The 12,616-nt window shown below is 39.6% G+C and overlaps 2 protein-coding genes across 3 annotated transcripts in view; one reads left to right on the forward strand and one right to left on the reverse strand.

Moving 5' to 3' along the window:
* The window catches only part of SEPTIN14 (septin 14), a 166,905-nt gene that overhangs the window by 79,446 nt on the left and 74,843 nt on the right, over positions 1–12,616 (reverse strand). The gene's annotated exons all lie outside the window — the stretch shown is intronic.
* Positions 9,745–10,644, forward strand: LOC123933883 (transcription initiation factor TFIID subunit 9-like). The gene has a single exon (XM_045993588.1). It carries the CDS (start codon positions 9,745–9,747, stop codon positions 10,528–10,530), a length of 786 nt encoding a protein of 261 aa, XP_045849544.1. The 3' UTR covers positions 10,531–10,644.

The raw sequence follows: 12,616 nt of genomic DNA on the forward strand, positions 1-12,616 counted from the left end.
AAAAAGAAAGAAGTCTAGAAGATATAGTGGAAGAAGTTGTCTATGAAAATTTTCCCAATCTCACGAATGGAAACAACGTTCATGTACTAGAGGCAGAAAGATTTCCTCCCAAGATTTTAGATTCTCGAAAGTCCTCACGGCACCTTATCGTTAAAATGGGGAATTATGTTTCAAGAGAGACCCTCTTAAAAGCAGCTAGGACAAAGAAGCTTCTTACATACAGAGGAAAGCCCATTAGAATAACGTCAGACCTTTCCACAGAGACCTGGAAAGCCAGGAAGGGCTGGCAAAATAGATTCAGAGTACTAAATGAGAAGAACATGCAACCAAGAATACTCTATCCAGCAAGACTGACATTTAAAATGGAAGGAGAGATAAAGAGTTTCCAAGACCGGCAAGGCTTAAAAGACTATGCAACCACCAAACCGACACTGCAGGAAATATTAAGGGGGGTCCTATAAAAGAGAAAAAATCCTAAGAATATCATTGAACAGAAATATAGAAACAATCTATAGACAGAAAGACTTCAAAGGCAACACGATGGCAATAAAAACCTATCTCTCAATAATCACTCTCAATGTGAATGGCCTAAATGCGCCCATAAAACGACACAGGGTTGCAGATTGGATAAAACGACAGGACCCATCCATATGTTGTCTACAAGAGACCCATTTTGAACCTAAGGATACACCCAGACTGAAAGTGAAGGGATGGAGAAGCATCTTTCATGCCAATGGGCCTCAAAAGAAGGCCGGAGTAGCGATTCTCATATCAGATAAATTAGATTTTAAACTAAAGACTGTAGTCAGAGATACAGAAGGACACTACATAATTCTTAAAGGGACTATCCGACAAGACGATGTAACAATTGTGAATATCTATGCCCCCAATATGGGAGCACCCAATTACATAAGAAAACTATTAATCAAGATAAAGAGTCATATTGATATGAATACAATAATAGTAGGAGATCTTAATACGCCTCTCTCAGAAATAGACAGATCATCGAGGCAGAAAATTAATAAAGAAATAAGAGCATTGAATGAAACATTGGACCAGATGGACCTCATCGACGTATATAGAACATTCCACCCTAAAACAACAGAATACTCATTCTTCTCAAGTGCACATGGAACCTTCTCCAGAATAGACCACATACTGGGTCACAAAGCAGGACTCAACCGATACCAAAAGACTGACATTATTCCCTGCATATTCTCCGATCACAACGCTTTGAAACTGGAGCTCAATCACAAGGAAAAGTTCAGAAGGAACTCAAACACCTGGAAGCTAAAGACCACCTTGCTTAAGAATGCTTGGATCAACCAGGAGATCAAAGACGAACTTAAACAATTCATGGAAACCAATGAGAATGAAGACACCTCGGTCCAAAACCTATGGGATACAGCAAAGGCGGTTCTAAGGGGGAAATACATAGCCATCCAAGCCTCCCTCAAAAACATTGAAAAATCCAGAATACACCAGCTGTCTCTACACCTTAAAGAACTGGAGAATCAACAACAAATCAAACCAACTCCACATGCAAGAAGGGAAATAATCAAGATTAGAGCAGAGATCAATGAGGTAGAAACGAGAGATACAGTAGAACGTATCAATGAAACTAGAAGCTGTTTTTTTGAAAGAATCAATAAGATCGCTAAACCATTGGCCACACTAATCCAAAAGAAAAGAGAGAAAGCCCAAATTAATAAAATTATGAATGAAAAGGGAGAGATCACAACGAACACCAAGGAAATAGAAACAATCATCAGAAATTATTACCAACAGTTATATGCCAATAAGCTAAGCAACCTAGATGAAATGGATGCATTCCTGGAAAGCTACAAACTCCCAAAATTGAACCAGGAAGAAATTGACAACCTGAATAGACCGATATCTAGCAATGAGATTGAAGCAGTGATCAAAAACCTCCCAAAAAACAAGAGCCCAGGACCTGACGGATTCCCTGGGGAATTCTACCAAACTTTCAAAGAAGAAATAACACCAATTCTCCTGAAGCTGTTCCAAAAAATTGAAGCAGAAGGAAAACTTCCAGACTCTTTTTATGAAGCCAGCATTACCCTGATCCCCAAACCAGGCAAAGACCCTGCCAAAAAGGAGAATTTCAGACCAATATCACTGATGAATATGGATGCAAAGATTCTCAACAAGATCCTAGCAAACAGGATCCAGCAGCACATTAAAAAGATTATCCACCATGACCAGGTGGGATTCATCCCTGGGTTGCAAGGTTGGTTCAACATTCGCAAATCAATCAGTGTGATAGAACACATCAATAAGAGAAGAGAGAAGAACCACATGGTCCTCTCAATTGATGCAGAAAAAGCATTTGACAAAATCCAGCATCCGTTCCTGATGAAAATGCTTCAAAGTATAGGGATAGAGGGAACATTCCTGAACTTCATAAAATCTATCTTTGAAAGACCCACAGCAAATATCATCCTCAATGGGAAAAAGCTTGCACCCTTCCCGTTGAGATCAGGAACACGACAAGGATGCCCACTCTCACCACTCTTGTTCAACATAGTATTAGAAGTTCTAGCAACAGCAATCAGACAACAAAGAGAAATAAAAGGTATCCAAATTGGCAAGGAAGAAGTCAAACTCTCTCTCTTCGCAGATGACATGATTCTTTATATGGAAAACCCCAAAGACTCCATCCCCAAACTACTAGAACTCATACAGCAATTCAGTAACGTGGCAGGATACAAAGTCAATGTACAGAAATCAGTGGCTTTTTTATACACCAACAATGAAAATACAGAAAGGGAAATTAGAGAATCGATTCCATTTACTATAGCACCAAGAACCATAAGATACCTGGGCATAAACCTAACCAAAGAAGTAAAGGACCTATACTCGAGGAACTACAGAACACTCATGAAAGAAACTGAAGAAGACACAAAAAGATGGAAGACTGTTCCATGCTCTTGGATTGGAAGAATAAACATTGTTAAAATGTCTATACTGCCTAGAGCAATCTATACTTTTAATGCCATTCCGATCAAAATTCCACCGATATTTTTCAAAGAGCTGGAGCAAATAATCCTAAAATTTGTATGGAGCCAGAAGAGACCCCGAATTGCTAAGGAAATGTTGAAAAACAAAAACAAAACTGGCGGCATCACGTTACCCGATTTCAAGCTTTACTACAAAGCTGTGATCACCAAGACAGCGTGGTACTGGCATAAAAACAGACACATAGACCAGTGGAACAGAGTGGAGAGCCCAGATATGGACCCTCAACTCTATGGTCAAATAATCTTCGACAAAACAGGAAAAAATATTCAATGGAAAAAAGACAGTCTCTTCAATAAATGGTGCTGGGAAAACTGGACAGCGATATGTAGAAGAATGAAACTCGACCATTCTCTTACACCGTACACAAAGATAAACTCGAAATGGATAAAAGACCTCAACGTGAGACAGGAATCTATCAGAATCCTAGAGGAGAACATAGGCAGTAACCTCTTCAATATCAGCCACAGCAACTTTTTTCAAGATATGTCTCCAAAGGCCAAGGAAACAAAAGCAAAAATGAACTTTTGGGACTTCCTCAAGATCAAAAGCTTCTGCACAGCAAAGGAAACAGTCAACAAAACAAAGAGGCAACCCACGGAATGGGAGAAGATATTTGCAAATGACAGTACAGACAAAAGGTTGATATCCAGGATCTATAAAGAACTTCTCAAACTCAACACACACAAAACAGATAATCATATCAAAAAATGGGCAGAAGATATGAACAGACACTTCTCCAACGAAGACATACAAATGGCTATCAGACACATGAAAAAATGTTCATCATCACTAGCCATCAGGGAGATTCAAATGAAAACCACATTGAGATACCACCTGACACCAGTTAGAATGGCCAAAATTAGCAAGACAGGAAACAACGTGTGTTGGAGAGGATGTGGAGAAAGAGGAACCCTCTTACACTGTTGGTGGGAATGCAAGTTAGTGCAGCCACTTTGGAGAACAGTGTGGAGATTCCTGAAGAAATTAAAAATAGAGCTTCCCTATGACCCTGCAATTGCACTGCTGGGTATTTACCCCAAAGATACAGATGTAGTGAAAAGAAGGGCCATTTGTACCCCAATGTTTATTGCAGCAATGGCTACGGTCGCCAAACTGTGGAAAGAACCAAGATGCCCTTCAACGGATGAATGGATAAGGAAGATGTGGTCCATATACACAATGGAGTATTATGCCTCCATCAGAAAGGACGAATACCCAACTTTTGTAGCAACATGGACAGGACTGGAAGAAATTATGCTGAGCGAAATAAGTCAAGCAGAGAGAGTCAAGTATCATATGGTCTCACTTATTTGTGGAGCATAACAAATAACATGGAGGACATGGGGAGATGGAGAGGAGAGGGAGTTGAGGGAAACTGGAAGGGGAGATGAACCATGAGAGACTATGGACTCTGAAAAACAACTAGAGGGTTATGAAGGGGCGGTGGGGGAGTGGGGGGGTTGGGAGGTTGAGGGACCAGGTGGTGGGTAATGAGGAGGGCACGTACTGCATGGAGCACTGGGTGTGATGCCAAAACAATGAACACTGTTATGCTGTAAATAAACAAATAAAAATTTTAAAAAAAAAATCATGGAAACAAATGACAATGAAACCACAAGAGCCTCAAATCTTTAGGATGCAGCAAAGGGAGTCCTACGAGGGACGTTCATTGAAGAGCAAACCTAAATGGAAAAGCAAGTCTCAAACACAAAATGTAAACTTAAACCTAAAGGAGCTAGAAATGGAACAGGAAATAAAGTCTAAAACCAGCAGAAGAAGGAAAATAATAAGATTACAGCAGAAATATATGATATAGAAACACACAAACAAAAGAGTAGAATGGAATTTAAAACGTGAGAGCTGGTTTTTCAAAATAATTAACAAAATTGATAAATACCTCGTCAGACATTCAAAAAGAAAGGTAAAGGATGCAAATAGATAAAATCGCAAATGAAAGAGGAGAGATCACAACCAACACTACAGAAATACAAATAATTATAAAAGAATACTATGAAAAATTATCTGCCAACAAATTAGGCAATCTGGAAGACATGGATAAATCCCTAGAAACATAGAAACTACCAAAACTAAAGCAAAATGGAATAGAAAATCTGAACACACCCATAACCAGGAAAAAAATTGAAGCAGTAATCAAAAATTTCTCAACAAACACAAGTACAGTGCTAAATGGTTTCCCAGGGAAATGCTACCAAGCATTTAAAGAATTAATACATATTCTTCTGAAACTGCTTTACAAAACTAGAAATGTCAGAAAAACTTACAAACTCATTCTACAAGGCCAGCATTACCTTGATCCCCAAAGACCCCACTAAGAGACTTACAGATGAATATCTCTGATGAACATGGATGCAAAAATTCTGATCAAGATACTAGCTAATAGGATCCAACAGAACAATAAAAGGATTATTCACCATGACTGCATGGGATTTATTCCTGGGCTGCAGGGGTGGTTCAACATCCACAGATCAGTCAATGTGATACACCACATTAATAAAAGAAAGGATAAGAACCATATGATCTTTTCAGAAGATGCATAAAAAGCATTTTGCAAAATATAGCATCCTTTCCTGATAAAAACACTCCATAAAGTAAGGACAGAGGGAACATACTTTGACATTATAATGGCCGTATATGAAAGACCCACAGCTAATATCATCTTCAATTGGGAAAAAATGAGAGCCTTTCCCCCCCTATAGTTAGGACCAAGACAAGAATTGTCCACTCTACCAATTTCCATATAACTCAATACTGGAAGTCTTAGCCTCAGACATCAGACAACAAAAAGAAATGAAAGGCATCTAAATTGGCAAGAAAGAAGTCAAATTTTTACAATTTGCAGATGATGTGATAGCCTATCTGGGGAAAAAAAAAAAGATTCCACCAAAATATTGCTGAACTCACACAGGAATTCAGCAAAATCACAGGATACGAAATCAAAGTGCAGAAATCAGTTACTTTTTTAAATTTAATTTCAATTCACATAAACAATAGCACAGAGGACCATAAAGTAAGGGAGGGAAATCTGAAGGGGGAAAAATCATAGAAGGAGATGAACCATGAGAGATTATGGACCCTGAGAAACAAACCAAGGATTTCAGAGATATGGGTGGAGGGGATTACAGGTGGATGAGTATTAAGGAGGGCACAGGTTATGATGAGCACTGGGTGTTATACATAACTGATGAATCTGTTGAACACTACATCAGAAACTGATGTGTACTATACAGTGGCTTACAGAACATAATCAAAAAAATAAAAATCAATTAATTCAACTAATAAATTATTGAACATTACATCTGAAACTAATGATGTACTCTATGTTAGCTAATTGAATTTAAATTTAAAAAATAAATTCAATTAACAAATACTGTGTTAGTTTCAAAATAGAGTTCAGTGATTCATCAGTTGTGTATAACACCCAGTGCTCATTACATCAGGTGCCTTTCTTAATGCCATCACCCAGTTACCACATCCCTCCCACTTCTTCCCCTCCAGCAACCTTCGGTTTCTTACCTTTGATTAAGTCTCTTAGGGTTTGTCTCCCTCTCTGACTTCACCTGGTTTTATTTTTTCTTCTCTTCCCCTATGATCCTCTGTTTTATTTCTTAAATTACACATATCACTGAAATCATATGATAATTGTCTTTCTCTGACTGACTTAATTTGCTTAGCATAATACCAGCATCCCTGTCCTATTCCTGACCTTAAAGGAAAAACCCTCAGTTTTTCCCTGTTGAGGATGATATTTGCTGGGGATTTTTTGTATATGCCTTTATGATATTGAGGTATGTTCCCTCTATCCTTACACTGTGGAGAGTTTTTATAAAGAAACAATGGTTATTTTGCCAAATTCTTTTTATACATAAATTGAGAGGATTGGTTCTTGTCCTTTCTTTTATTACTATAGTGTATCACATTGATTACTTTGTGGATGTTGAACCACCCCTGCAGCTCAGGAATAAATCCCACTTGGTCATGATGAATAATCCTTTTAATGTACTGTTGGATCCTATTAGCTAGTATCTTGATGAGAATTTTGCACGCATGTTCATCAGGGATATTGGTCTGTAATTCTCCCTTTTATTGGGGTCTTTGTCTGGTTTTGGAGTCAAGGTAATGTTGGCCTCATAGAATGAGTTTGTAAGTTTTCCTGACATTTCTATTTTGTGAAGCAGTTTCAGAGGAATAGGTATTAATTCTTCTGTAAGAATTTGGTAGAATTCGCCTGGGAAGCCATTTGACCCTGGATTCTTGTTTGTTGGGAAATTTTTCATTGTTTCTTACATTTCTTTGCTGGTTATGGGTGTGTTCAGGTTTTCTATTTCTTCCTAGTTCCGTTTTGGTAGTTTATAAATTTCTAGGAATTTATTCATATCTTCAAGATTGCCTAATTTTAAAATATGGTTGCTCATAATGATTTTATAATTACTTGTATTTCTTGGATGTTGGTTGTGATTTCTCCTCTTTCATTATGATTTTATTTGGGTCCACTCTCTTCTCTTTTTGAAAACTCTGGCCAGTAGTTTATTGATCTTATTAATTCTTTCAAAGAACGAACTCTTACTTTCGTTGATCTGTTCTACTCTTCATTTGGTTTCTGTTTCATTAATTTCTGTTCTAATGTTTATTAATTATCTTCTGCTGATTTAGGCTTTATCTGCCATTCTTTCTCCAGCCCCTTAGTTGTAAGGTTAGGTTGTGTATTTGAGACCTTTCTTATTTCTTGAAAAAGGCTTGTATTGCTATTTTATTCTCTCTTAGGACAGCCTTTGCTGCCACCCAAAGGTTCTTGTTGTTGTTGTTTGATTGTTTTTTGTTTGTTTGTTTGTTTGTTTTTTGCAGCTGGACCCTTGGCACCAGAAAATAACACCCCTTGGGGCTCGCCCCCCCCTCACATGCCACACCAAGACAGTGAAAAAACATTAAGAGTAGTGGTACTTCACCAGTGGTGCACAAGGCCAATGGAACCCACCCTGCCCTCTAACAAGGACAAAGGGACACCAGGGGCATCCCGTTTATCTCCCAAAGATTTTTGACACTGGAATGTTTCATGGTGTCATTTATTTCCCTAATTCTGTTTTTGTGGCTTCTAAGCTGTTTGTTACAGGCTTCCTCCTGATCCTTTTTCTCTATCAGTTTGTCCTCCAGATCACTAATTCTATCTTCTGCCTCAGTTACCCTAGCTTTTAGAGAATTTATATTAGATTGGAACTCATTGAGAACATTGTGAACATCATCCCTAGTGGCTTTCACTTCTGCCCTAATCAATTCCATTTTGTAATCAAAGGCTTTCTCCAACCCTGAATTCCCTTTCCAACATACTGTCTATGTCCATATACAATAGCTCTGATGCAGAAGGCCCAGTCTCTGAATTTTTCTTCTGTTGGGCATTCCTCCTCCTAGTCATTTTGGTGAGAGATGGTTGAACAGATGTGCAGCTGAATGTATCAACCATGGTGCAGACAAGGTGCACCCTGGAATGCTTCTGAGCAATCAAGAGTCCCCACCAAAAAGAAAGAAAAAAGAAAAAAATAGAGAGAGAGAGAGAGGGAAAAAAGAAGGATAAAATAGAATAGAAGGCCTAGCTCGAATGGGCCCCAAGGTAAGATTTATGAAGTATACAAACAAAACCAGACAAAGAAAAAGACTGACAAAAGTAGATGACAAGAGAAAAATAAATTTTTTTTAATTTTAAAAAAGAAATTCATCGGGGCGCCTGGGTGGCTCAGTGGGTTAAGCCTCTGCCTTCAGCTCAGGTCAAGATCCCAGGGTCCTGGGGTCGAGCCCCGCATCAGGCTCTCTGCTCACAGGGAGCCTGCTTCCTCCTCTCTCTCTCTGCCTGCTTCTCTTCCTACTTGTGATCTCTGTCTGTCAAATAAGTAAATAAAATCTTAAAAAAAAAAAAAGAAATTCATCAAAAAGAACCCCAAGTATAAGATTTATATACTACCAGGACAAAAACAAATACACAGAAATACTGACAGAAGAAAAAGATGGGAGAGTAGTTATAAATTCTCAGTGTGGGCAAGAAAGGTTATTTTGATTCTTCCTGGATGTATCTTGATATCTTTGTTAAAGGACTCAACTTTCCTGAGATAAAGGGAGATTAAAACTGATTTACCTGTAGGGGTAGCCTTGATTGGGGAAAGGGGATTACCTTGAAGCTTATCTCTACATGAATATTTTTATTTTTTTTTTATTTTTTTTAAAGATTTTATTTATTTATTTGACAGAGAGAGAGATCACAAGTAGGCAGAGAGGCAGGCAGAGAGAGAGGAGGAAGCAGGCTCCCTGCGGAGCAGAGAGCCTGATGTGGGGCTCGATCCCAGGACCCTGAGATCATGACTGGAGCCGAAGGCAGCGGCTTAATCCACTGAGCCACCCAGGCGCCCCGAATATTTTTAAAAATAGAATAAAATAAAAAATAGAAAAGCAAAAGAAAAACACAGGTATATGTATCAAAAAGTTCAGGTTAAAAGGTTATTATGGAATTTGACGTACTGAACATCTCATTGTGATGGTAAATAGGTTAAAAAGTTATATATTAGGCTTCCAAACATCCTGCTCACCGGTACACCAGGGGTTGGAAAAACCACGCTAGGCAAAGAACTTGCATCAAGATCAGGACTGAAATACATTAATGTGGGTGATTTAGCTCGAGAAGTCTGATCAACGGATATCATGGAGCCTGACAAGATGGCTTCTCCCAAGAGCATGATGAAAGATGCACAGATGATGGCACAAATCCTGAAGGATATGGGGATTACAGAATATAAGCCAAGAGTTATAAATCAGATGTTGGAGTTTGCCTTCGGATATGTGACCACAATTCTAGATGATGCAAAAATTTATTCCAGCCATGTTAAGAAAGCTATTGTTGATGCAGATGATGTGCGATTGGCTATCCAGTGTCGCGCTGATCAGTCTTTTACCTCTCCTCCCCCAAGAGATTTTTTATTAGATATTGCAAGGCAAAGAAATCAAACTCCTTTGCCATTAATCAAGCCATATTCAGGCCCCAGGTTGCCACCTGATAGATACTGCTTGACCGCTCCAAACTATAGACTTAAGTCTTTACAAAAAAAGGCATCTACCTCTGCGGGAAGAGTAACAGTTCCACGGTTAAGTGTTGGTTCAGTTACTAGCAGACCAAGTACTCCCACTCTTGGCACACCAACCCCACAGACCATGTCTGTGTCAACTAAAGTAGGGACTCCAATGTTCCTCACAGGGCAAAGGTTTACAGTACAGATGCCCACTTCACAGTCCCCAACTGTAAAAGCATCAATTCCTGCAACATCAGCAGTTCAGAATGTTCTGATTAATCCATCATTAATTGGGTCCAAAAACATTCTTATTACCACTAACATGGTGTCATCACAAAATACTGCCAATGAATCATCAAATGCAATGAAAAGAAAACGAGAAGATGATGATGATGACGATGATGACTATGATAATTTGTAATCCAGCCTTGATGCTTGTAACATGTATACTTGGTCTTGAATCCATTGTACTAGATTAAACATGCATGCTGGGTATTTTCAAGTTGTGTTGTAGAAAACTTAAATGCTATTTAATGAGTAAATATGGTTATACTTTCTGATTGGAAAAAAAAAGTTATATATTAAAAAAATGAAAAGAACCAGAATAATGGGAACAAATTATCCATGAAGTAGTGGTGGTTGTCCTCTTTTTTTTTTTTTTTCTTTTTGGTTGGCTTTCTGGGGCCGGGGCCTGCGGCATGGGTTTTCAGGCAATGTCCCTAGAGTTAAGTTCTCCTGTTATCATCTAGGGGTTGGGCTCTGAGGAAACCAGTTTTTCAGGCTTTTGTTCTCTGAAGGTTTTTTTTGTTTGTTCCTTTGTTTTCTCTTCCCTTGGAGGCTTTTGACAGTTTTTGGAGGTTTAGAGGAAAGCAAACTGCACCCAGACCTCCCTCTCAGAGAGAAGCCTCAGTTCCTTCCCCTCTGGGTGCTCCAGAGCACATAAATGCTCCCTCTGCCACTGGCAGAGCACGTTCCCCATCATGGTCTCTGGGGTCATAGAACTCCCGCTTGTACCCACGAGAAATACTAGCTGTGGCTGTCTGGGCAGCTCCAGACCACCAGAGAGGTCCCATGCAGTGATAGCGCACTGAGATTTTCATGCTGGCCCAGGCTGGAAGTGCTCAGACTCTCCAGGTCCTAGAGAGCACTGGCTGGTGCCTGCTTGCACCTCTCTCAGGGGAGGGTGCAGGGCACGACTCTGGTCCCATGGCAAGAGCTTGGTGAGTGCCAAAGTGTATGGTTCCACCTACTTGTAAGGCTCCCTCACCCTCATGGGTGCCACCACTCAGACGCTCTCAGGTGCGCTGGCAGCTCAGGGACCAAGACCTGGCTTCTTCACTGAACTCTCTCTGGATCAGCACCAGTGGTGGCTGTCCTGGGTCAGCGGGCTTAAGGCCCTGTCCCTAACCACCCAATTCCCCCAATTTCCCCCTATGATTCTTTGCTCTTTTTGAGTGCTTTCAACTAGACTCCAAGTTAATGCTGATCCCCAATCACAGGGCACTCTCATATTGGGGTATTACTTTCCAGTGGGTCACTTCTGGTGGCTCCCTCCACCTTTTGTTTATCTTCATATGTCAGTCCAATATTCCCACTCTGCTTTACCTGCCCACTGGCATCTTCTGCCCCCATAGAGATCCAGAAGTGTATAATTCTAATCTCAGGCTGATTTCATAGGTGGTCAGAATTCTTTGGTAGGTAATTAGCTTACTTTATGGTACAGGTTGAAACGGTGCCTCCTCCTACTTCTCCACCATCTTGTCTCCCACCCCTTCCCAAAGGTTTTGAACCATTCTGTTTTCATTTGTTTCCATGAGCTATTTTTTAATCCCTCTTTAATTTCTTGGCTGACCCATTCATTCTTTAGCAGGTTTCTCTTTAACCTCCAAGTATTTGAGTTCCATTCCAATTTCCTTTTGTGATTCCTTTCAAGTTTCAAAGCACTGTAGTCTGAAAATATGCAGGGAATAACTCCCATCTCTTGGTACTGGTTGAGAACTGATTTGTGTCTATGGCCATACCACCCTGTACACGCCCGATCTCCTCTGATCTCGGAAGCTAAGCAGGGTCGGGCCTGGTTAGTACTTGGATGGGAGAACTGATTTGTGAGCCATTATGTGGCCTATTCTGGAGAATGTTCCATGTGCACTCTGAATACATCTGTGAAGTCTATCTGGTCCCATGTGTCATTCAAAGCCTTGTTTTCTTTTAATCTTCTGCTTAGATGATCTGAACATTGCTGTGACTGGGGTGCTAAAAAAGTCCCTTCTACTATTGTGTTATTATCAATGTGTTTCTTTAATCTTGTTATTAAGTGGTTTATATAATTGGTTGCTCCCATGTTAGAGGCAATTGTTATATCTTCTTGTTGGATAGACCAACAAGATATAGTGTCCTTCATCTCTTATTACAGTCTTCGATTTAAAATCTAATTTGTCTAATATAAGGATTGACACTGCAGGGGTTTTTTTGAATGCCATTACCATGATAAATATTTTTCTACCCCT

This window comes from Meles meles, chromosome 21 (genome assembly GCF_922984935.1).
Source record: "Meles meles chromosome 21, mMelMel3.1 paternal haplotype, whole genome shotgun sequence".
In the NCBI taxonomy this organism is placed as follows: domain Eukaryota; kingdom Metazoa; phylum Chordata; class Mammalia; order Carnivora; family Mustelidae; genus Meles; species Meles meles.